The sequence below is a fragment of the Paroedura picta genome, chromosome 7, assembly GCF_049243985.1.
Source record: "Paroedura picta isolate Pp20150507F chromosome 7, Ppicta_v3.0, whole genome shotgun sequence".
NCBI classification, from domain to species: Eukaryota; Metazoa; Chordata; class Lepidosauria; order Squamata; family Gekkonidae; genus Paroedura; species Paroedura picta.
Window position 1 is genome coordinate 65,435,102 of NC_135375.1, and position 24,864 is coordinate 65,459,965.

The 24,864-nt window shown below is 39.3% G+C and overlaps 2 protein-coding genes across 14 annotated transcripts; one reads left to right on the forward strand and one right to left on the reverse strand.

The window, feature by feature from the left end:
- Window positions 1-1,333: 1,333 nt before the first annotated feature.
- Window positions 1,334-6,703, reverse strand: RMI1 (RecQ mediated genome instability 1). 3 transcript variants are annotated; one of them, XM_077344651.1, is made up of 2 exons: window positions 6,533-6,703; window positions 1,334-3,416 (listed from the first exon to the last, which is right to left on the reverse strand). In XM_077344651.1, exon 2 carries the CDS (start codon window positions 3,379-3,381, stop codon window positions 1,666-1,668), a length of 1,716 nt encoding a protein of 571 aa, XP_077200766.1. In that variant the 5' UTR covers window positions 3,382-3,416; window positions 6,533-6,703; the 3' UTR covers window positions 1,334-1,665. The 3 variants fall into 3 exon arrangements, with proteins under 3 accessions (XP_077200766.1, XP_077200765.1, XP_077200767.1); XM_077344650.1 differs by lacking the exon at window positions 6,533-6,703 and adding an exon at window positions 6,384-6,522; XM_077344652.1 differs by lacking the exon at window positions 6,533-6,703 and adding an exon at window positions 4,587-6,353.
- On the forward strand, window positions 6,524-24,190 carry HNRNPK (heterogeneous nuclear ribonucleoprotein K). Of its 11 annotated transcripts, none has more exons than XM_077344659.1 (16): window positions 6,524-6,670; window positions 8,672-8,735; window positions 8,822-8,912; window positions 9,739-9,836; window positions 10,356-10,412; window positions 11,775-11,818; window positions 12,683-12,755; window positions 14,779-14,892; window positions 16,910-17,038; window positions 17,276-17,577; window positions 17,897-17,951; window positions 20,564-20,614; window positions 22,285-22,306; window positions 22,384-22,466; window positions 22,786-22,955; window positions 23,665-24,190. In XM_077344659.1, exons 3-16 carry the CDS (start codon window positions 8,864-8,866, stop codon window positions 23,696-23,698), a joined length of 1,281 nt encoding a protein of 426 aa, XP_077200774.1. In that variant the 5' UTR covers window positions 6,524-6,670; window positions 8,672-8,735; window positions 8,822-8,863; the 3' UTR covers window positions 23,699-24,190. The 11 variants fall into 11 exon arrangements, with proteins under 11 accessions (XP_077200774.1, XP_077200771.1, XP_077200773.1 ...); XM_077344656.1 differs by having other exon boundaries at window positions 8,840-8,912; XM_077344658.1 differs by having other exon boundaries at window positions 6,533-6,688.
- The last annotated feature ends 674 nt before the right edge of the window (window positions 24,191-24,864 follow it).

A 24,864-nucleotide genomic window follows, 5' to 3' on the forward strand; every position in this document is an offset into this window, starting at 1 on the left:
AATAAGTTATTTGTCTTGCAGCCACAACTTTCATGAGTTCAAGGCTGGGTTTGGGTCTTTTTCCCTACATAGGAATTTTATTTATTTTACCTTTGAAAATCAAGTTTTAAAAATGGTGTATTCTTAAAACATGAGCTGTATAAATAAAAATTGTGTGGAGAAAGAAGACCCACAGCCAGCCTTGAACTCATAAAGCTACGGTTTCAAAACAAGTGCTTTATTAACTGAGCTAACTTGGAGCTGGCTGCTTGTGGCCCTATTTTTTTTGCAAGCATTCACCACCACCTCCTTCCCTCCTTCTGTAGCAAATTGTGAGAAGGGATGGCAGCTGAAGAGAATCACAAATACTTCTTTAACTCCTTCTGATAGGAGCGATTAATGCATTTCTTAAGGAGCCAGGAAAAGCAGATAAGCACTTCCACAACAGAGAAGTATAGACACACTCCAGCTGAAGCTGAAATGGAGGAACAGAACAAAGGGGCTGCTCCTGCCACATACCAACCAATCAGGAGAAACCTCAGCACAGCCTCAGTGCTGGAGGAGTGGCTGCAATGAGTGGGGAGGGGAAAAGCCGAACAAAGCAGCCCATGTGCATCCATAACAAAGTGCCATGGGCTTGCATTTCCCTGATGAAGCAGGGAAAATCCACTCTTGGATATGACGGGGAATACCTGTGCAGATGGGGAGGGGGATCCCAAATGGAAATCAGTATCAAGTGTAGGCAGCTTTTGTTTATCTGAACCCAACCATCTTTAAAAGCCCAGTGCAGATAAGTCCCTAGAAGCAAGCACAGAATGACCTGCTTGACTCAATCAGACACAGTAGCTTGTGACTATTCAACAGCAATCACGCCATGATAGTCAATGTGGTTTAGTACTAAATTTCAGAGTAGGGCCTGGAAGACCAATCTTCTAATCCCCACTCTGCCATAGAAGCTTGCTGGGTAACCTTAGGCCAGTCACATGCTATCGACTTGATCCCCTTCTCAAGAGTTGTTGTGAAGGTTAAATGAAGGAGAATGATATAAGCTCCTTTGGGGATAAATATTGTGTATATATCAACTAACATAAATACAGCTGGTATGGCGATAAAAGCAAGGAGGAAGCATGGAAAGTTGAGGATATCGGCTACCAGGAGGAAGGAAAGAGGAAATAGTACAGAAAGGGGGATATAAGGAAAATTAGGCATCCTCTTCAAGTCCCCCACTGTGCAAGTGGCCACATTCTTATATGTAATGTGACTGTACAAATAACGTTTTTCCTCCCTGCGAAAACCATTTTTATAAGTAACCAAATTGAGTTAGTACTTGAGCTTTACAAATTACTCTACCATGTTAATGAACAGGTTCTTTTATTTTGGGATTTTCAAGATAATGTTTAAAATGTCATAATACACAAATGCCTTAAAAGTAGCGGAAAATATACATCACAAATTCTACAGGATAAAAAAACTTAGTTACATAGTTCCTTCATGTTTATTACAGTAATCTTGATTTCCCAACAGGAGTTAAAAAAACACTTTTGCTAACACAGAGGAAGTTTAAATTAATGAGAAGCTCAACTATATGTTTCAGTATCAAAACATTATAAGTATTTTCTGAATTCAAAAACCAGAAAATAAAATTCTGATATATTTTTTTTCTAGAATTGCAATTAAATCTGTTACTTAAATGCTATATATATTTAGGCGCTTTTTTAAGTTATTTAAGTCATTTGCATTAATATCTTGCAAAACTATTACTTTTGCTTTTGTGTTGGAAGGGTCAAATTCAATAGTCATTAAACAACAGAGGTCTATTAGCTCTCTTTGGCAATTGCTTAAACCATTCTTAAGTTTTGAGTGCAAGATGGGATCCTTCTTCAGTTGCTTCATTTCAGGCACTGAAAACCCAATCAAGCTTGTTAAAATATCATTAGCAAAGTCAACTTCTAAGTATGCGGTGCCATCAGATATTTTTGCAGTTACACTCCATAAGCCACTGCTGCTTGTGAGTTTTCCTGTAAGAGTTACTATAAAGGCTTTAATTTTCACATTGGTAATATCCTTGAGCTTGTTATTATTACCTAATAAAACAGAAATATATGTAAAAGGAGGTGTATCTAAATTTATTTTGAAATAGTTATCCTTCATTCCATATGCCTGTACATGGCCAGAATATTGAATAGGGTTTGTATTAGTGTCCATTACTCTATTGTTAGTGATATCAGAGGACTTTTCTTCATTCTGAATTACATCTATTTTATGGCGTCTCTCATGTACAAACTTATTTTTTGAACAGTAATCTAGATTTATTAAAAAATCACTTCCACTATTATCAAATGCATCACACATATCTCTTTTAACAGAGTTATCTGCCCTGCTTGGTGGATTGTTTCTATTCGGTGCTTGTGGTTGTTCCTGGATCTCTTCTACTATAAACAAATCTTCATCCAAAGTAAATTCATCTAAATCTTGTTCCATGTATTCTAAATCTGGAACAGTTGGTTGATCATTGGCTGCAATGAAGACTGCAGAGCTCTGCTCTGAGCAGCTTGCAGTGTTGGAAAGAAGAGAACGTGTGTTAGAATGAGAACTGGTATCTCTGCTGTAATATCCACTTTCATGAGGGGCTTCATTTATTATCAGATCATTTTCTTCCAGACTTGCCAGAAGCTCTTCATCAGAAGGCCCGAGGTCTTGGCCTGCTTCATCAACAGGTCTAGAAATTCCAGAGACTCCAGTAACAGCATTAGGGAAATCATCTTCTCCAAGCAATTTAGCGAGAACTCTTTCTTCAGCATATTCCTCCATAAGGTTATCTACTTCACCTCCCAACAATCTTACATTTTCTGGTTTAAGCAGAACAACACCTAAACGAAAAGGCACTTTCCCCTGTATCATAATTTTTGTGCCTGGAGGGAGGCTGCTATGGAGAACAGGAACAGAGTGGTATTCCATACCCTGAATGTGATTTATGCCATCAGTTAGTTTCAGCATCAGCATCCGAGTAGGCTTTGCTTCCCAGGACCTCTGGGCTCCTTGTGTATTAGCAGTAATTTCCTCATTTACAGTGTTTTTTCCTCTTATCTTTTGCAACTGCGAATAGGCAGGCTGACTCACATCAACAAGTGAATCAATCTGTATGGAATAAAAGCCTTTTAGTTCTCCTTTTGGAGCATTTAAAATGTACTCTGGCAGAACAGGATATTCAAGATCTCTGAGATCTGTAAGAAGCCACTGCTCAAAAACTTGCTTGTTAATATAAGCCTGAGTCAAATTACTAAGGCCATTTTCTTCTTGAATCCAGTCAATACAAGCTTGTAGCCATGGTACTGGTACTTTAACATGCCACGTAGATAAAAGCCAAGTTTCCACTCTCACTGCAAGACTTGATGCACTCATTTTCTTCTGAGATACATAACAAACTTATGAATGCCCTGAAACAAACAACAATAACTTAGCAGGTGTCAAAGATAACTATTCACTGCTCATCTGATTAAGCAGGTTATTGCTTACTAAATTTCATGAAATAAGGCAGTTACTGCACAGCTTACACACTTAAAGCCAAACCAGAATTCAAGGGGTAAAAAGCAATGTACCCTGCCACCTATTTGCCTGGATGAAGCAGCAACAGCATATGAGACTGTTTCCACACTAGGGATATCATTTGGATTTTCATTTATAAAAAGGTTGAAATTTTCATCAATTTCTGTGCTGAAATTTGCCAAGGAATCCCTAGAAAACCAGTTTCCAATTTTTTGAAGTGGAGTTCTAACGGGGTCTAAATTAGGGCTGATCAATGCAGAAACATAGTATTCAGGCTTTTCTTGTCTGTGGCCATCATTGTTCCACACTCCCATGTAGCATCACTTCCGTAGTTAACCCCAATCAAATTCCTCCACCCTTTTTTAAACGGCTGATTGCAATACAATGCTATTTCTATGTAACAAAATTAGGCCTCCCCACCCGCATGCTTTCCTCACCCTTCACTGCCCTGAGGCTCTAGGGTGGAGGAGGCTGCATCAACTGAATGGCTCACCCTCCTTCCAGCGTACAATTCAAGCCCACAAGAAGCCAAGCCTGTCCAGCCATCACCAAAGCTCACCTGCATATATGCCTGCCCTTCACTTCCCGGTGCGTGAGAAACCGTTTTCCATCTGGTGCGCAAAAAGCTAAGCATTTCCTGCCGCAGCTGAGGTTTTCATGCACAATGTGCCTGCCCTTTGCTCCCCCAAGCACAAGAAGCCCTTTGCTGCCCAGAGCATTAGAAGCCAAGCCTCTCTAGCTGCTGCCAAGACTCGCCTGCCCTTCACCACCCTGAGACTCCAGACAGTGAAGGGAAGATGGTGTACGTGCGAGCCTCCGCTAGAATGGCTTCGCTTCTTGTTCACTGGGCAGTTTAGGGAAATTGTGTTGTGCAGGCAAGCCTTGGCAGCGACTGGAGAAACTTGGCTTCTTGTGGGCTTGACTTGCATACTAGGAAGAAGGTGGACAGTCAGTCAGCTCAGCCTCTTGCTCTACTTCCCCGGCCATGGCTCTTCTCCCATGCCAGGGCTGTCCCCACGGAGCAGAGACTGAAAGTGGCGGTGCAGACAAGTGACACCCACCTTTGCCCCAGGCCCCTTGCTGATCACAGGTTGGCTTCTGGGGAGCGCATTATCATTGCCCCCAACAACAGTGTCACCCGAATGATCCCTGCTGCTAGTAAAAACAAAAAGCAGCGTTTTGCATTATCACGCAGGAGCATTGTAAAAAAAACACCTTTGGGGGAAGGGGGTGGCGATGGAATATGTAATGAAGGGGCACAATTAAAGAATAATGCAAGCAGGCACCACTTGGCAAAAAAAAAAAAATTGCAACGGAGAAGGAAGCAATGCATGATGGGAGACTGCCTTCATCAGTGTGGAAAGCATGTCGCAAATTTCAGCCTGAGAAACAAGGGAAGGAATGCACAAATGCGGAAAGCAAATTTCAACTCACAGCATCCAATCGATATCCAAAGCAAGGCTAAAACAAGGTCTCCTAATGCAGAAACAGTCTGGGTACGCTGAGGAGTGGCAAATTGGACCTTTACTGTCACATGCTACCACTGTATCACTGTGTTTGTCAGACAAGGAAAATATAACATAGAACTGTGGACAATGAACACTTTTCTCTCTCCTGGAACAACACCAAAACAGGTGTACAAACAGAAAGGGAAAAAATCATTTCAAAGCACTAGGTGTAACAGGCAGGCTATGTCAGCCAATGGAAAAAATACTGGAAACCATGTTATAAAATGGGAACAATTACTGTTAAGACAGAACTAGAAATATGTACTAGAAATATTGTACTAGAAATATTTGAAAAGGAATCTTCCAAAGAAGCACAATTAAAGGACATTAAAATAAATTAACATATTGAGAAAGTGGTTCCAATATTGATTTGAGTATAACAGCATCTGAAACACCAACAAAGCTCCCTTTGACTCTCAAAAGTTTATATCCCCAAAAGCCTTGGCCTCTAAAGTGGTACTGGACTCAAATCTCGCTGCTCTAAAGCACAACAACATAGCTGGTTCCAATATGGAATCCGGACACGACCTTTTGCATTTGCCAGGTGGTGGGATACCTGGTGTATAAATTTTAGGAAAAATGAATGCTAGAATATTGTTTCATAAGCTTTAGTACAGAATCTGCAGTATGTTCCAAAGCTCCATAAATCCAGTTTTCCAAACTGTGAGCAAAGATGGAGAAAAACATAAATGTGAAAGGCAAAACAATAATTACTACAAGACAAAGATGTATACAAATAAGATTAAAGTTAGTTCTTTTTCTTTGAGTTTGCTAATATGCAATTGGATTAACTTTGAAGCATACTTTTCTGAGCTAGAAGCAGTCATGAAATTATGAGTTAAGTATGTATTAACGTTTGCAATCCTGTTCTGGGCACATTTCCTCAGGGGAAAATTCGTCAGAGCTCAGGCAATTATACCTGCATAGGATTACAGGTTTACACCATAAAACAGAAATTTCTCATTTCTATTTGCAAAACTTCTTCCTCTGAGCGGAATAGTTCACCTCCCAAGCTGTCTGTATCAACAGCTACTTGCACTAGGGTTGCAAAAAATCAAAGGGGGGGGAAATTGTTCTGCCCTTCAAGTTTATCATAGCATAAAGATAGAGATAACACCGTCCAGTTATTAAAAAATCTCATTAAACCTATTAAAGGGGCAAGACAGGTTAGCAGGAACCCTATTAATATGTGTGTATAACGAGAAGTCATATACAATGACCCATTATCGCAACATACTATCTCCCTCCAAAATGCTGTAGAACCCCGTAAAGTTTAGAATGAAGCCAAATATATATGTTTTCACGTCCCATCGGCCTAGCTGGGATGATGTTGCTTTCTAGGCTTCATACCTGCTCCAATATACGCGACTGTCATTCCCATCCTATTCCTCCGTCTCCTCACGACTCTCGATCGCACCCCTCCCCCATTTTTGTTTTAAGCGCCAAATCACCCTAAGAACTGAACTTCCTGGCCTCGCGAGAAGTGAACCCCCACCCACCGCCGTTGCAGATCACGAGGACGAGTTTTTGCCGGCGCCATTTTCCGCTCGCTCTCACACGCGACCCTCAAGTCAGTTTCGCTCTCCTTGGAGTGCAGCTGCGGGATTCCTAACTCTTGAGCTTTCGATCAATAATAGGTAAACGATTTTGGAAGCGTAAGTATTACTCGCTATGCAAACCGAAGGAGAAAATAAAATCAAGAAACGGGCATATGGGAAGACGGTGAAAGGAAACGCGTTGCGAGCCTACCAACGCTGCTCGCTTTACCGGCCCTCAGCCGAGCTTGCAGCGTTGGCGCGCAGGAGGCCGCCACGGAGGGCGGGACTCGAAGGGAAACGCCTCCAATGAAGAAAGACAGACGTAACCACGAATAGAAATGGGCTAGCCGGGCGGGGGAGCCAATGAGAGAGCGCCAGTGGCGGATGCGCACGGGAGCGTGCTAGTTACTCTCCTTTCTCTCAGTCCCTGAGGTGGATTCGGCAGAGTTAGTACGCAGCGTGGTAAGGCGTGGATAGGGCTCGGGTGGCTTAAATTCTCCTCAGCCTGCTGGGTGCCCGAAAGGGAGGTTGCTGTGTTGCGCTCTTCTCAGCTTGCGGCCTACCCAGTTCCGGCTGCCGGGGGGGGGGCAGATTCCTTTCAAGGAGTGGGTGGGCGTTCAGTGTTGTAACGAAGGGCAGCCATTTCGTTTCTTTCTCTTTTTGCCTTTGAAATGCTTTTGTTTCGTTCGCGGGGTACAACTCGGGAGGGAGCGAGCGAAGAAGGAAGCGCTGCCTGGTCTGTGGCGGCTGCTGCGGAAGAGATCATGGCGGCCGACGGGGGAGGGGGGCGAGGGAGCGAGAGGCGTTTCCTTCTCTTCCTCCTCCTTTTCTTGTTGGGCCTGTTGATCCCTCGCGGGGCCCGCCGCCCTAGTGGCGGTTGCAGCCGTGGCCTCCGCTGTGGATGGAGGATGGGAGGGTGAGACATCTTTTGTGTCTCGGGGGTGGCGGACCTTCCCGTGGAGCCGCTGCGTGGCGGTACTTTTTCCGCTCCCGGCTCCTCCTAGCAGCTCGAGGTCGCCATTACAGCCGAGTCCGCTGTTAGAGCCGCCATTTTTAGTCCCGTTGGTCTCCTCTAAAAGCAAGTCAGGATTATGCAACCAGCCGCGGCGGGACTTTTCTCCCCTGTTATTTTTGGATGGGTTGTAGGCTGCAACTTGTAATGCGAGTTGTTACTAGTAAATGAAGCCCTTGGTAGAAAGAGCGTCTGGCACTTGTTTCATTGATCACCGACAGCCTGCCTGAGGCGTGGGAGGAGTAAATAACTGGATATAGTTTTTGTTGCAAAAAGAAACGAAATTTGAATCGCGTGTTGGGCGTTTTTTTAAATTTTCTGCTGCCATCTCACTTCCCTCCCCAGGGCATAGATCGTGTTGTTAGGCTTGCATCCTCTTATCTCTTAACTGCGTTGCTAACATCACTTGACCGGTTTCTCGAATGCTCCGTCTTCCTTTGTTACGGATTTTGAAACCTATTTAAATGGTGAAATTGTGTTTTGTCGTAGGCTGGTGCAAAACACAGAAAAAATAGATGCCACGATTTTTTTTCTGTTACAGCCTGTTTATTACTGAAAATAACACTTTCAGTGCTTTTCTAGATCCCTGTAATTTTTCACAGTAACTGTGGTAAGAGTGGTAATAGTTGTAACTGTTCATATGCAGTCAAATGATTTTTAAAATCGCCCTGTCTCATTGTTAAATATTGGGCTAAATTTTCTGTTGCTTTGTTTTAGCATGTAAAATAAGCAACTTGCAACGTCACTGGCACATTTTTTATTCCTAATTTGAATTCTGTTATGTTCTATATGTGAAATATATATAACATGATCATTCAGTGACTTAATGCAATACTCAAGGGTTTTTCTTATATATAGTATAAATAAGTATTTAAACTACAAGATCACATATTGTGTTAGTGGGCTGTGTGAGTAAAGGACCCTGACAAAAAGTAGTGTACCTTGACAAATGAGAGCTTTATATTTCATATATGTAGTTCTGGATCAAAAAGATGGCTAGTACAGTATAGTAACCATAGTCCTTTAATTTAATTGTGGGAACTAATCTGTAAATGATGGAGACCAAAACTGTATGTTGCTTTTCATAGGCTGTCTGATCTTTGATCCCGCCCAGAACACTTAAGTTTTGCTTGGCAAGTCTATATAATATTGGTAAGTGCTAATACCCAAATGCCCCCATCTGACTTCATTTCTTTAGGAAAATGTAGAGCTTGCTGATCTCTGTGTAAGTGCTTTAGTATATTTTTATTTGACAGATCGTATCTGCAAGTCTAAAAATAATGGAGACTGAACAACAAGAGGAGACCTTTACTAATACAGAAACCAATGGTAAGCTTACTTTATATGTTGAATTTCTGCTTCTGTCAGCTAAGTTGTAACTAAAAGGAATTCATCATCAAGAGTTAATATTATGAATGGTGACCACTAGACAAATAACTTGTTTTCCCTGAGGTATTATTTTATAGATGAGTTCTTTGAAAAGGAGTATTTACCACCTATTAGACGTGTGTTTTATAAAGTAAATGTTTGTAACTGTACATTTAGTTTTTGCTGTCTCAGCAAATGATTATACTTAATTCTGAAACCAACTTGTTTACAATGAGTTTTGAGGACACTTAAGTCATTTAGGGATGGTAAGGATCCAAAATTTGGTATATGAGCCTTGTCTTTAATGTGGACTGCTTAAATTATATAAACATTATAAGATGTTGGTAGATGATACAATTGTAATTCTATAATTGCCACATGGCAATGTGAAACAAGCAGTTTGAGAGTTACAGTTCTAAATTTATATTTTCAGAACTGTAGAATTACAGTTTTTATAAATTTGTATTGTCAGACATTTAAATTCAGTCTGGCTTCACTAACACTTTCGAAATTGTTTTGTATGCACCTAGTTTGTTTTCATGGCTCTTGATATAAAGGTACATGAAAACACATGAGTTACAGCTATATTTTGGACTTTATTGTAATTCCTTGCTAGATTTGCTTTTAGTATTTTAACGGTATTTAGTACTTGAGCTAGAAATACTTCTGGTATAGTTCCAAATTCATATGTAGAGCTGGCCTCATATGTTCATGCTGTAAATGGTAACAAATCATGTTGAAGAAGCTCTGAAAATAATCATTACATTGTTATCCCTTGAAATATTAGGCAAACGTCCTGCTGAAGATATTGAAGAGGAACAGGCTTTCAAAAGGTCTAGGAACACTGATGAAATGGTTGAACTGCGCATTCTGCTTCAGAGTAAAGTATGTTTCCCTTTTTATCCAAAATGCTTTTTGCAGATGATAGTCATAGTATTTATTTAGCTAGTTGAGTAGTCTGCATTGGATTACAAGTTTTGAGCAGAGACCACATCAGGAATCTACTTATATACCAAATTACCAATGTAGAGAAACAAAATTATTCAGCCACTTGAACTGAGGAAGTTCTCTTTGGGATGGCCTAGCAATTACAGATTATGAGGTGGAGATTAACATAACTGCTGTTTAGATATTGGGTAATTATATGTATAGAGCCCATTTGTGATCTTAAATGCTACACTTCATCAGTAACAGTGTCAGATAATCTGCAGTTTTCTTTTTGTGTATGTTAAAATGAAGTGATAGTATAAATCAGGCTGGATTTAGCTTCATGTTGAAGCTTGGTTTATTTCCTGAAAAAATGAGGTTTATGAAACAATTGTGTCAATGATCCAGTTTTCATATTTTACCCATTATTTTATGCTCTTTCATTTGGGGAAAAAACTTACTTGTGAATCTTTTTAGAATGCTGGAGCAGTGATTGGCAAAGGTGGCAAAAATATTAAGGCACTTCGTACAGACGTGAGTATTTAAAAGTTAAACACTTTTTTGCAATACATAGCATTTAAAAGCTAATTGTGTGCATATCTAGCAATTGTGAAATTTCAGTAGACTTAGATGTTCAGTACAAAACATAGGTGATGGTTTTTAGTTTAGGTGTCAGGATTTTCCATTAGTATCATAATTAAAACAGAATGAATCAGGTGGAAAGATTCATGTCCCCTTGTATTGGAAACACATCACACTAAATTGTGTTTTAATGCCTTAACTAGTAATATTAAAGAGGGCTTTGATACTTAATTCCACAGTTTCCTAGAAAATTATTGAGCTGTTTTTAGAAAACACTCTAGTTGCCTGTTCTTTGCCCAGTTATAGAAGTGGTTTTTTAAAGAAAACATTCCATCTGTTTAGGAAAGAGCTGTATAAGACTGGCATGACTTTGGGCAGAGTAGTATAGGTGTGTTCTAATAAGGAATTTTCGGTGAACGTGACTAAATCTATTTACTTTTTTATAGTGGGTTGACTCTTGTGAATAGACACACTTAGCATTAACAAAGCATCATAGGTTAATACTATGCTTTGTAAAAAGCAGTTTCTTGATTATTGTGCACTATACATAGTTTTGTCCATATTTTAGTGATATTGGTGTTAAATGAAATATTTGGCGCTATATCATTTCACATTGTGTTCGATATTTTCATTATAATGTAAAATAAACTCCTGTAGAACGTTTTAACTGTCAACTTCTAGTTGTTAGATCTGAGGTATAAGACTGTAAACAAGAACTGGGTAGCAATCACTTGTGCTTTAACTGACCTTTTTGAAGCTAGTGTACTTAAAATTCACCTAAAATCCAGATTTCATACATATAATTCCTGGATTAGTGGCTTTCCCAATTTTCCCAGGATTTCTATAACCTGAATCTCTACAGGTTTTGTGTCTACCCTCACGAGCCAGCCTGCTACTATAACTTAGAATGTTAAAAGTAGTTTAGGCCAAGTAACTCATTTTTGCGATCCATAGCTGTTAAGCCACAGTCAATGTAGCTATCCGTTATTGTGTTAGTCTTCAGAACAACTTAAGCTTGTTTCATTGAGAGTAATGAGTATAGTTTGTATTAAATTAAAATTTATTGCTTTTCCCCCTCTTCCCTCTCCTTGTTTTTTTTGGCCATATATCTCTCCGTTGCCCATGTACTGGATCGACTTGCCCCTGCGTTGCCCACCATGACGTTGGCCCATCCGCCCCTGAACGCCCATGTGAAAACCCTGGTTGGCTATGCCCAAAAATGTGCTCGTTGCCAAACGGGTGCCTTACTTGACAACTTCTGATTGAATGCCCATGCCCAATGCCAACATCCACGAACGCCAATGACCAATGCAGTACAATGCCAGTGTTTCAGTCCCAGACAGCAGTGGCCCCGAGCGGTATGTCCCAACAGTTTATGCCTCACTGCCTGATTAGAAAGAGAGAAATGTATATTATTACCTGCCTTTTATATAATTAAATAGTATCCCCGTAGACGGTGTATTGTTTTTTAAGTTTTCTGTCTTATTTTCCCCATTAAGTCTTTTTTGTCACTGAACTTTTACGTGAATTGCCCACCCGACAATCCACTAATTTTATTTCAATGGAAGGAGCACAGCTTCAATTGTTGTATATATGCTGCGTTGTAAATCAGATTGTTTCAAAATAGTCTCTTGCTCTGTCTTTGTGGCCCACCTTGCTCCCCCAGCATTGCCTGCTCATAATTTTTTCTGATGAAATTCTAACTCCTGGTTCACTCTCCTTCACTTCTCATTTGTGTTGTCCTTATTGTCTTGCATTTGTATTCGTTTTCTCGCGGCGCCCATTAGTAATCTAATTTCTAACTGGTCTCATAACCCTATTCCAAATATAGTGTTCACCACTTGCATATTCCCATATTTCCTATGAGAAGGTGTGCCAGTTGAATAATGTGATAGTGAGGGTGTCCGAAATTAATGGTGGCGGGGGACAGCAATATTCGCTTCTACTTTCAGTTCTTCATCAGTTTCTTGTCCACTTAATCTGAGCCCTTCCAGAAAGCCCATTCTCTATCTCCCAAATCCTTATTTTGAACTTGTACCATTATTGGGCATAAGCAAGGTGCATGTGCCATAACTTCAGTAAACAGGTTTACTTAAATGGGGAATATTTCTGTAAGACATATTGTGTAAAGTTGACTTATGATACATATAATTATGAATATACAACTTACTTTACCTTTTCCCATCTTGTCTGTGACACCTGACACTTATGGTATTTGACAGCATACTGAGTATAAGTGCAGACATTGAAACAATTGGAGAAATTCTGAAGAAAATTATCCCTACTTTGGAAGAGGTAAGTGTTCAGGAACTTCCAAGAACTTATAGTGTCTGAAAAGTTCCGTTTTCTGCAGTGAACTCCTCCCCCATTATTTAGATTAAAAATGACCTCATCTAATGCTGGGCAGAAGAGCTAGAGTTGTATTGCATTCCTTTAAAGTAATATGCTTTTCCAGTATGCTAGATTCTCACTGACTATAATCTTTTTTGTAAAGAAGGAGTAGCCTGCTTTTGGCCAGCCCAAGGGCTTACACTTGGCCAGAACCATCACTTCCCCATACTATATAGGAAGCTATTGAATTTGCTTTGCAGAAAAGGAAGACTAAGTACTAGAGAAACTGTTGATCAAACTCTTTGAGGGTCATAGCCCTATTGTATTAGTTCTGTTTCATAGATCAAATATATTGATATAATCATTAAATTTGTAAAAGTTGTTAAAGTCAGCTTTGGGTACTAGTACAGATGCAAACTTGATTGCACTAGGCCACAGGCCATCACAGGACAAAATGCACAGTAAAATTGTACAAAACGATAGACATTCAAGACAATCACAATTATCAGCTATCAACTAAACAAAATAAAACCTACATTAACACATATACTCTAGATCAGTGGTCCCCAACCCCCGGGTCTGGAGATCAGTTGGTACCAGGCTGCGACGACTCCTCCCTGACTTCTGCCCTGGGGGCTGCCCTGCCACTGCCGCCAGCTCACCTTTGGTGCTCTCCAGGGCCGCCATGGCTGGCAGCACTCCTCAGTGGGCGGCGGGAAGTCAGGAGTGCCATTGGGAAAGCAAGTGGAGCAGGGGCTCTGGCGGTGGCGACGTCCCTTGGCAAAAGACTACTCCCCCCCCCCCAGGACCTTAGTAAAATTGTCAACCATTGACCGTTTGCCACAAGGACAGCTTGAATATATCTTGGCACCAGCGCAAAGTGGCAATCCGATGTGTCACAAATGGATCTGTGTCACAAAGCAGATACCTTAACTTGTCATGAGCGGCAGATAATGCCCCTGGAACAATTTATTTAGAAATCGTCCCCTCGGATCTGTTTAGAATGCACAGTCTAATAGATAGTGTGGAAGATCTTCAATTATTGGGGTCCCACAGAAAGAAAAATGGGAAGGAGGGCGTTGATTGAAATTTCAGGGCTGAAAACACTACCCTTAGGTTCCTTAAATTGATAGTGACCAGATACAGGGTTCTGCTGTGATCCTTTTTTAAAGGTCTTGAACCACAGAGCACATCTGGACTGCACACAGTTAAAGGTCTAGCTATTTTGGGGTCCTGAAGGAAAACCCACTCTCAGGTCTTTATTGTTTCCAAGTTCTGCTAGTAAGTCATCTGACACAGTATAATGGGAAATAAATAATACAGTCAGGAAGTGTACTCCCATCTCCTGTAGCAGAGTTAAACCACTGATGACTAAACAGCTATGCAGAAGGCAGTCTATTTTTCTTCATCCATTTTAGTTGGACTAAAAGAGTGCAGGCCCCTAAAGGAGGGAAATCCAAGCTATGCCCTCATAAAAAATGCTGGGGTTCCCTTGAAGTGCTGTATGTCTCATAAAATTGTTCTCGATAGATTTTAAGCTGCAGAGTGCTTGTTCCTGCCCCAGACTAGATGCCATAGTAGAGATAGCTAGAGATGGTTTTGTTTGTGAACAGTTTGATGAGGTGCCCCCCCCCCCTTTGTATAGTAATAATAGCCCCCATAGTCTCTATTGCTGAGGCTTTCAGTGATGCAATATGGGCATTCCATGACAGGGTTTCAGACAATGTAAAGGCTTTTCTTATAATTGATGATTAGAACTTCCACCCTATCATAACCGCCTAATCTATCCAGCAGCCTATTTAGTCGCACTCTAGTCAAAAGAGTAAAGGTCTATATTGTCTACATAAACAAAGGCTGAGATTTTCTGCTGGCCTAAGGAGGGTACCACATATTGGGGGACCATCTAATCTCTGTACTATATCATCATTCATAAATATCCGCTATTGCTAACTGCTTTTGACTTTTTATTTCCTAAACTTGTCTTTAGTACCAGCATTACAAAGGAAGTGATTTTGACTGTGAATTAAGGTTGTTGATTCACCAGAGTTTGGCTGGAGGAATTATTGGTGTCAAAGGAGCTAAAATCAAAGAACTTCGAGAGGTATTTTGTTGTTAATGAGAAACATAGCCTTCTAAACAATATAATCATTTGTAAATAGTCATTTCTCTTGTTATGGATGCTATCAAGCATGTTTGCATTGCATATTATTTGACAAAAATAAAACATCTTACAATACTGCTGAAGTATTTATTTTAGAATAGTTGAAAATGTACTTGATATTTTAGATGGCTTATCCTGTGAAATTGCAGCCTGAAGTGAGCAGCACTTTATTGCCCCCACCAAGATGGAATGGTGGTTCCTTAGTGACTCTTTCTGGTTGCCAAACCATAGACCTCTGATAAAGAAGACATATTCTTTGAGTGAATGTAGCTAAATGTAGCAAACCTTGGAGTGAATGTAGCTAAGTAAGTGTTCATGTGAAGGCATAATCTCTAGGGGGCAATAGAGCAATAGGGCAATGGCTGCTTTCTCAGTTGTGTCCTGCAGAGCTTTGAGATAAGCAGAAGAGGCTTTTGCATCCTTTCTTTCTTTAAAAGTTTAGAATACATTGTAGACGATGTGCAGAAATATTTATTCTTTATTAAGGGAATAAGTATTTCTGGTTCAGTCGCTTCGTGTTGAAAATAGAGTATTACAGTAGTATTTCTTTCTGAATGTGAAGCTGAATTCAGTTTTTTTCCATGGGTGCTTTTATGTGGTTCACAGGAGTACTGTCTCATGCCCTTAAATGTATAAACTAGTATGCTGAGATAGTCAGGATTTTAAGATGGTGATGCTCATTCCAGGCAACACATAGTAGAAGGTGGCACTGATCAGGGAAAATGGCTGGACTCTACACCTGTAAAGGCATCTTGGGAGTGCTTCTCAAGGGATCCTCTGGTGGATTGATATGTGAGGCTGAGACTAATTGCTAATGTACTCATAGCCGCCTTTTCTGGAAAACAAGTGTTCTGCATTCTTTTAAATTCTTGATTCTTCCACCCTAGTGAGCTGTATATGAGGCTGCCCTTGGAGACATAATACAATCATAGTGGCTTTGTGGTATTAGCTAGTATAGAAGCATAGAACTTCAGCTCTATAAGGGTTCCATTGATTGTGGGTGTCAGAATGGCAGGTTTTCCCTATAAAGCCTATTATGGATATATGAGAGAAAATGTTCTCCCATATGTGGCTCCCTGTACATCGTGTTGTGAAGGCTACTACTATTAGTGGCAACAGGCATGTCAATGGTAGAGCGCATTTGTTAGTAGCCCCGAATTCATAATTCCAGTTTCTGAAGTTGGTTAAATGGAAAGAGACTGGTCCTTTCAAACATAAAACTAAAGCTCTTGTGAAGAAAGATTCTAATTTTTAGACTTCCTGTAAGATGCTTTGAGCCTCCTTCGGATAGAGAAAAGTGGCATATAAGAACTAACTCTTCTTCTAAACGTGTATACTAGTTTACTGAGATCCTTAGCAAAAACCATAGGAATAAGGAGCACATGGCAGTCTCATACTCTTTCAAGACATACAATTAGTACAGATTGTATGGAGTATCCACTCTTTTCAACTGTATTCAAGAATTTTATCACTGGTTTCTGACAGATTTTGTGTCACTGGACTTCATTAAATGCTTCTCAGCAGCTTAACCTAATTTTTGCTTAAGATAAACAGGCATGATAGGAAAGACAGGTTGACATAACTTTCAAGATTGTGCCAATGAGCCACTTAAAAGGTGGCTATAATTTAAATTTCTTACCATACTCTTCTTAGGGTGTGGGTAGAGAAACACTTGATTAATTTTTGTATGAAGTGGATGGGATCACAGATTGTTCTTGTTTCACTAAATTTAGAAGGCTGTGAGGGGAGAAACGTGGATGAAGTGATGGGGTAATTACATTGTGTATAGATACAAGCTCTGAGAGAAAATGGTGCCCCTTTCCAGGGAGCTATCTATGTGTTTACTTGTACAACTTTCCCTGTGTGCGTAGCTTGCATATTCAACAACAGTTGCACTTAAGTAGTTTTATATTTTAAAGTTGGCACTAAACACGTCTATTTTCATTTTTGTTGACAGAACACTCAAACAACCATTAAACTTTTCCAAGAATGTTGTCCTCATTCTTCTGACAGAGTGGTTCTAATAGGTGGAAAGCCTGACAGAGTTGTGGAATGCATCAAAATAATACTGGATCTTATATCAGAGGTAAATCAATCTAGAGCCTATAGAGGTAGCATCAATAGGGTGCTGGGGTATATTATGCAAGAATTCTGTGCTCATTACAGCAGTGTTTCAAAGATGAATCTAAATGAAATGTTCTTACATGCTGCTTGTAATGCATTTAATTATTACTAGAAATAATGTTAGTTCTTTAAATTTGATTTTTCATATTTCTGAAATAGGACTATTTGTTAGAATTTAATCTTTCTTCTTTCATATTAGTCACCAATCAAAGGACGTGCACAGCCTTATGATCCAAATTTCTATGATGAAACATACGACTATGGTGGATTTACAATGATGTTTGATGACAGAAGGGGGCGCCCTGTAGGCTTTCCAATGCGTGGCAGAGGTGGTTTTGACCGAATGCCTCCAGGTCGTGGTCGTCCCATGCCTCCAAGAAGAGATTATGATGATATGAGCCCTCGCAGAGGACCACCTCCCCCACCTCCAGGCCGTGGTGGTAGAGGTGGCAGCAGAGCTCGGAATCTTCCTCTTCCTCCTCCTCCTCCTCCCAGAGGCGGGTAAGTTAATTTATATGTAATTCTGAATTATTTCCTTGGTGATGAGAATTATAGTCATTTATTATATAAGTAGAGTTGCTATTCTATGAAAGTAAATAGGAGTAGGAGAGACTCAGTAAACAAAATATTTGTCCAGTAATAGGAATTTCCAATTATTGCCTGTTTCACATCACTCAATGTTTTCTTAAATATCTGACAACTGTTAACCTGGGAATTGGAATATTTCCATTTAATATCCATAAAGTACAAGATATGTAGTTGAACTAAGTAGAACTAATCAGACCATACAAGTAAATAGTCTCTTATCTGTATTCTTAAGGGACCTCATGTCTTATGATCGCAGAGGCAGACCTGGTGATCGCTACGATGGAATGGTATGGAACTGTATTTTTTCTGTTCAGTAAAGTGAGGAGCAATTCCTTTCCAGTTGTTTGGAAGGCATCTATATGGAAAATATATGAGTAGGGATGGGCACAACTGAATCATGAAGCAAAATTTGTCATTTTAAAGCAGTTCATGGATGGGACAGAAAGTAGGGGCTTAAAAGAACTCAGATTTATTTTTAACCCCTTGCTTTCTGTTCCACATGAAAGCTGCAAAAACAGTTCAGTGGTGGGGAGGTGCTCCCTGCTGCATAACTGTGTCAGGCTGTCTTATGTAGCACCTTCAAACTTAAAGAGACTGCAAAAGACTGCCCACTTTTCAACTATTTCTCCAGCTTTCTGGGAGGGAAAAAACCCTTTAAGGGTCTTTGGCTTGCAGGGCCACAAGCCAGCAGCCTTGTTCCTGGTTTGTGTCCATCCCTAATATTCCCTGCCTCTTTCTTAGTTACTCATCTTTTGAAATTTTCAAGCATTGCTGAACCACTTTCATATTTAAGATAGGGAAAAGAATAGATAAAATAACCTGTTTTGAAATTTTACATATGTTTAGTATAACTTATAACTATGGCCCCCAACTCCCGGTCCGGAGACCGGTACTAGTCCGTGGATCAGTCTGTACCGGGCTGTGGCTAGCGCAATCTTTTGGAGAATTCCATGAAGATAGACTGCCTTTTTTTAAAGTATTAGTTTTTAGTAGAGACACTATTTACAAACATTGACCAGGCCGCTTGTCTTTTGGGAAGATTAAATTAAGGGAGGATATAGGTTTTATCAAATCAAAAATTTGTGAGATGTTAGAGGCAATATTGCCATTATTCAAAGCAACATCATCAGATGTTCTCTCATTTCTAAACTGGTAGAGGGATGTAAATAATAGTGGTACATCTCTTTGAAAATGGCAACATAAATAGTAAAATTCAGTCAGAAACAAAATCTTAGAGGCAACTTACAGTTTCTCCTTTTGACTTGTTCCTTAAAGCAGTATCCAGCTTTACTGCAACTAATGCCTTCTTTCCTTAACTGTTTTAGAATTCATTGCGCCTTTTGTGGTGTGGAGCATTAACAGTTCTCCCATTGATAAAGAAATTAAACTTCTACATTTGTAAAAAAAATCAACAAAGGCAAACTAATGTGAAATATGAACACGCTTTTAAAATTTCCTGTGCGTTTTAAATTTCTCTTGAATATTGCAGAGAAACTTGGCTGGGGAATGCTTATATTTTATTTGCCAATTGGTGGGAGCTGTAAGATTGTATAGATGCCTTTCCAATGCATGCTGTATTGAATGAAGAGCATCATATGTTAATTTAGTTGCAGGAATTGCCATGCAGCTTCCAACAAAGTATACCAGTATTTATAGCCTTCATGACCAATGTTTGTTGGAGTCTGGATGAGTTGCCTGCTCCGTGATCATGGCAGGAGTTATGTTATATGTACATTGCAGTTGATGGGTAGAATACAGAGAAAATTATTAATTTGAAGTTCAATTTACTGTGACAGAAAAATAAAAGTGTAAGGTGCTCATTTGCAACCTTTAATCATCTACAGCAAAGTATGACTTTGGGGGAAAGTCTAGTTCCAAACATGATGGTAACAATTGTTCTTTTACAAGGAAAGAACATTAGAAATATGCTAGTTTCAAAGCCCGTTCCTAATAACGGGCCTTGAAAGGGTCCCTTCCCCTGCCCCCCAGCCAGGCAGCTTAAGGTGACTTTAGGCCACAGCTTGCAACTGGATCAAATGGGGCCGGCGGGGACTGGCCAGTTCGTTAGCAGGCCCTCCACCACGACCCTTTGCCCAGGGCCCTCTCCCCTTACCTGCTGCTAGCTCCAGGCACTGAGGTGTGTCTGAGAGCAAAGAGGCTAGAGTCCAGGGATGGAGGGCAGGAGCTGCAAAGGCAAGGCCAATGGACAGCCGGACACGTTCTACCCCCCAGGCTGTTTCACAAATATATAGAGGGACCATGGCTAAAGATAGTAATTACTGACATTTTGTGGTTGAGTAAATAAGTTGCTTGGTTGTTTTGCATTATAGATTAGCGAAAACAATCTTACTTCCAAAATTATTTTTGAGTTGGGAAATTAAGCCCTTTCATGTTGATTTTAGCATGGCCCGTGTCTCCTCCCCCCTCCCAATATTGGTTCCAGATAGTTTTCAGTATCAAATGAATTTATTGGAGTATCTGTTATCTTACTATCATGGTCCAAGTAAAGATTGTACATTTTTGATGTGGATAAAGCTTAAATCCTCTTTGAATTCATAGGCATGGTGAGAGTGTATTTAGATGGTAAAAGCTAAAACTGCTCGTTGCTTACTCTTTTCTTTTTTACATTTTATTTAAGAGCTGTAGTAGAAAACATTTAGATTTGTGCTGCTTTGAGTGTGAAAAATGCTCCTTTTCAGAATATCTGATTTGTGTCTTTCAATTGGTCTCTTAAATAATATAGTCTGCCTCTGTATATGCCAGTGAGGTTGATCTCTTGTACGTAGTCTTGATGTACATAAACATCTTTACTGGACTATCTGTGGGTTTCCTTGAACATACTGGTTTGTTTCAAATATGCTTTTTTTGTTTCTCTTTGTACCGCGTTTTGTCTGAAAAGATGATGCAATGTCATGTCAATGCCTGTGATGACATAGAAACACCGGAAATGGTGAGTTAGTTTTTCATCTTTTGGAACTGTCTACTGCTTCTTTTGAAGAGCGTGTCTGTAAATATGCAAATACATATTGCTGTGCATGCAAATTCTTGATGGAAGTGGGATGGATTGGTGAATTGTTTGGCTTTGCAAATTTTTTGCTGCACCTTATAATGTTCTGGCAAGCTATATTGGTTAGGATCCTATGAATTCTCTCAATATCTGTTCCTTATTACAGCCCTATATGGCCTATGTCCATGATGCCCAGCATAAGGGCCTTTTGAATATTCAGAGGAGACTACTCTGTCCCTTTTTGACTAGTAGAAAACTTGGTTGGGTCCAATCCATTAGTAATTACAAAAAGTGCAAACAGAGGGAAGAATTGTTATCCTCCACAGAATTCCCAAAATAGGCAGAATTTTTTTGTTCAGAAGCATAGTTTTTAAGTATCCTATAGTGATTACAGTGTCAAAACCAAAGGGCACCTAGCTTCAAATCATCACTTGACCATGGAACACTGGGTGACTTCGGGTCAGTCATCTTCTCTCAGCCTTACATATTTCGTTGAGCACTTTAGAATTTTAAAAAGTGGATGTTACATTTACAGGCTTATCAAAGAAGGTTTAACTAGTAAGCCAAGTTTTAATCTTTAGTGTTTAAAAGTTTCCAGGATTTCAAGTCTGCAATCCATTTTACATTTGTTAAATGGAACAAAACATGTTGAAGTGTTGTTCGGATGCATGAATTAAAACTAGCCACCTTGTTGGAAGCTAGATCAGAATGTGCAGAGGAGTTCAGTTTGGTGAAAGCAGATTCTGTAAATATAGTGCACCATATGAACTTCATTATTGAAATACAGAACTGTGAAAATTGAAATACTCAAAAGAGTTGCTAGTTGATTCTGTTGTTTATTATTTAAAGCAGTTTTATTCTTCCTTTCTTCCAGTTTAGGGTCACCTAGATGGTGATTAAGCAGAGTTTAAAACATATATTTAAAATACATTATATAAAAACAAGGCATAAAGTTAAGATACGCATGCACACACTGTTAATAAGTCTTCGCCTGTTGGCAGGAGACAATAAGTACTGATGGATCTTCTTCGGAGAGGTAATTCTGTAGTTTTGGCGCAACTTAGTGTGCCCACCTGCAGGCTGTTCAAAGAGCCAGCTTATTGTAGTGGTTAGGAGTGCGGACTTCTAATCTGGTGAGCTGGATTTGATTCCACGCTCCCCCACATACTTCCAGCTTGGGTGACCTTGGGCTCACCACAGCACTGAAAAAGCTATTCTGACTGAGCAGTAATATCAGGGCTCTTTCAGCCTCGCCTACCTCACAGGGTGTCTGTTGTGGGGAGAGGAAAGGGAAGGTGAATGTAAACTGCTTGAGACTCTGGGTAGAGAAAAGCGGCATATAAGAACCAACTCTTCTTGCTAGGATATTTGTCTAGTTAATGTTAAATTTGTGCTGGCTTTTTCACGTATGCCTTTGTAGGAAGGGAGCTCTGCAGCACTAGGGATTGTTGAAAAGCTCTCGCTCTGATGTGTTAGAGCTTTGTCTGGCTTCTGGAGCAAGGCTTTCCTTTGAGATGCCAGAAAGAATTTCAGCTATCTTAATTGATTTTGTCAGTATTTTGATTGAATTGAAAAGTGATTATACAAAACTATTTTTCCCCCTTTTTCAACAGTTTGAAGGTGGATCAGGATATGGTAAGTTTATGTGCCTGTGTGTTGTGCATAATTTAGTCTATTTGGTACAAGAACAAGATGCATACGTTTTAAATTAGACTATTCTTATGCAGGGGGACGTGGATCATATGGTGATCTTGGTGGACCCATCATTACAACACAAGTAACAATACCCAAAGATGTAAGTATATATTAAGGTACTTTTTAATCCAATATACTTTGCAGTAAAACTTGTGGCATGTGCCTCTTCCATCTCATAATGTATATGGAAGACATTATTAGCATCTTTTCATATACTTGGCTTATTCTGTCCTGGATGTGAAAAGAATACCTTAAAAGTGCTTTTAATTTCTCCATTTTCCACAATTGAGCATAAATTATCCAGGATTGATATATAATAACTTGAAATAGATCAGTGATATTATTTGTGCCCAAAGCAATCCTGTTTAAAACATTGCATTTATTAGCTGCTGTTAAAAAGTGACATTTTTTCTTTGTAGTTGGCTGGCTCTATCATTGGGAAAGGAGGTCAGAGGATCAAGCAGATACGTCATGAATCAGGAGCATCAATCAAAATTGATGAACCTTTAGAAGGTTCAGAAGATCGGATAATAACTATTACAGGCACACAGGATCAGATTCAGAATGCACAGTATTTACTGCAAAACAGGCAAGTTGGCATTTAACTTCCATCTGTGAATTTCATATAGATTGATTATTAAACTTTGTGTTTATACCTTTTTAAAGAGCATATTAAATATTTTAGTTGATGTTACTAACTTCTGCACTTAGTAGTATGCCTTTCTCCTCTGTTTTCCATTCTTACTCAATGAAGATAGTCTCAAAACTAATCTTGCTGGAAGAGACCTTAACCAAGCAGTCCTCATTTCTCTGGTGGAAACTGCTGCAAAAAATCTACTTTTAATCTGTTACATAGAGCCTGTAGAAAATGTAGAAGATTTCAGTGGATGTTGGTCTAGTTCTGTGTGGAAGACTAGTGATTTTGTTGTTTTTAGATAACCAAATCGACAACAAATCGCAGTCTACCATATGGCACAGACCATGCCTCTACAGGACAAGTTGAAAACTATTGGTGCTGTTAATGCAGCATTTCACACCTCACTGGCATTGCTTCCTTTTCTGCCATGTATAACAGCTTTAGATATTACTTGCTTTGTTTTCTTTAACATTGGCTGTCTGATTATCATCTTGCATTGTATAAGTTTGTCTGCAAATTACTACTAATTATAAATTGTCAAACTTTTTAACAAGTATGTATTAAATCTAGTTTGTATTAATCTTTTGAATGTATTTATATTGATTCAAATTGTTTGTTCAACCATTCTAATACATGCCTTTTTTTTTCTTTTTCCTTATAGTGTGAAGCAGTATGCAGATGTTGAAGGATTCTAATGCAAGATATTTTTTCTTTTTTATAGTGTGAAGCAGTATTCTGGAAAGTTTTTCTAAGACTAGTGAAGAACTGAAGGAGTCCTGCATCTTTTTTTTTTCTTAAATCTGCTTCTGTTTAAAAAGCCAACATTCCTCTGCTTCATAGGTGTTCTGCATTTGAGGTGTAGTGATATTTTTGCTGTCACCAGATGTAATGTTTTAGTTCTTCACAAATAGGTGGGAGGGAAGGGGGGTGGCTTGCGAAACTAACATTGGTATTTTGAAACAGCAGCAGAGAAAGTGGATTTTATTTTTGTTCTATGTTGGTTGTAAACTGTAATGTTTTTTTTTTCTGTAACTTGTGAACCACCTGCTTTATACTTTTTCATTTTGAAGTGGGGAAGGGTTCTAGTAGTCCACTTTACTCCTGGCATCCATGCAGAGCAGTGTGCGGAATGTAATGCTCTTTTGTAAGATGTTACATGATTTTAAAAATAAATTTAGTGAACCAGTTCTTGAAGTTATTTCTTTATGCATACTTAACAGATACTTTAATTGAGCTTGGCTTTTTTTCTATACCATGGAAGCAGAACACCCAGTTTTCAGTGTTTTGGCTAAATTTAGGATTATTGATAGTGCATTGACTCCAAAGTTTGGTAGATGTGAGGAAGCTAAACAATATTAGAAAACAGTTTTATCTTTGTTACTACAGATGTATGCCCTTAATGTATTGCAACATGTTAGTTTGACTCAATAAACTCTTGCAAAACTTTGGTTTGTCATGGCATAGCAAGTACTATAGAGAATACCTGAAGCATAATTTTCAGCCTTGGCAATTCTGCCCATATCCAACTGTAACTTGTTAAATACGTTTCCATTGTATAAAGACTTGAATGAAAAGTTGTATTTCCTGTTTGTTGATTTGCATAGCAAATGCTTGTGCAACATCAAAAAAAAAACTTCTGGATGTTTTCATGTAAAAAAAAACCTCAGCATTTGTTCTGATAGTTTACAAGTTATTTTTCTTGAATAAACATTATATCAATACCCAGCTGGATGTGACAGGTCCAGTTTTCAATGTTTGCTTATGTTCTGATCTTTAGACATCTCTTCATTTCTAATAAAAGGACAAAGGTGGGCCATCATCCATTGTTTACCTCTTAATTAAACATTGTTTAGGAGCTATA

Bases quoted from the DNA above. Each gene is read 5' to 3' on its own strand.
- HNRNPK (XM_077344659.1), top strand. From the start codon at position 8,864: ATGGAGACTGAACAACAAGAGGAGACCTTTACTAATACAGAAACCAAT. The intron at 9,837-10,355 runs GTATGTTTCCCT...GAATCTTTTTAG, and splicing joins GCATTCTGCTTCAGAGTAAA to AATGCTGGAGCAGTGATTGG. The intron at 17,578-17,896 runs GTAAGTTAATTT...TGTATTCTTAAG, and splicing joins CCTCCTCCTCCCAGAGGCGG to GGACCTCATGTCTTATGATC.
- RMI1 (XM_077344651.1), bottom strand. From the start codon at position 3,381: ATGAGTGCATCAAGTCTTGCAGTGAGAGTGGAAACTTGGCTTTTATCT.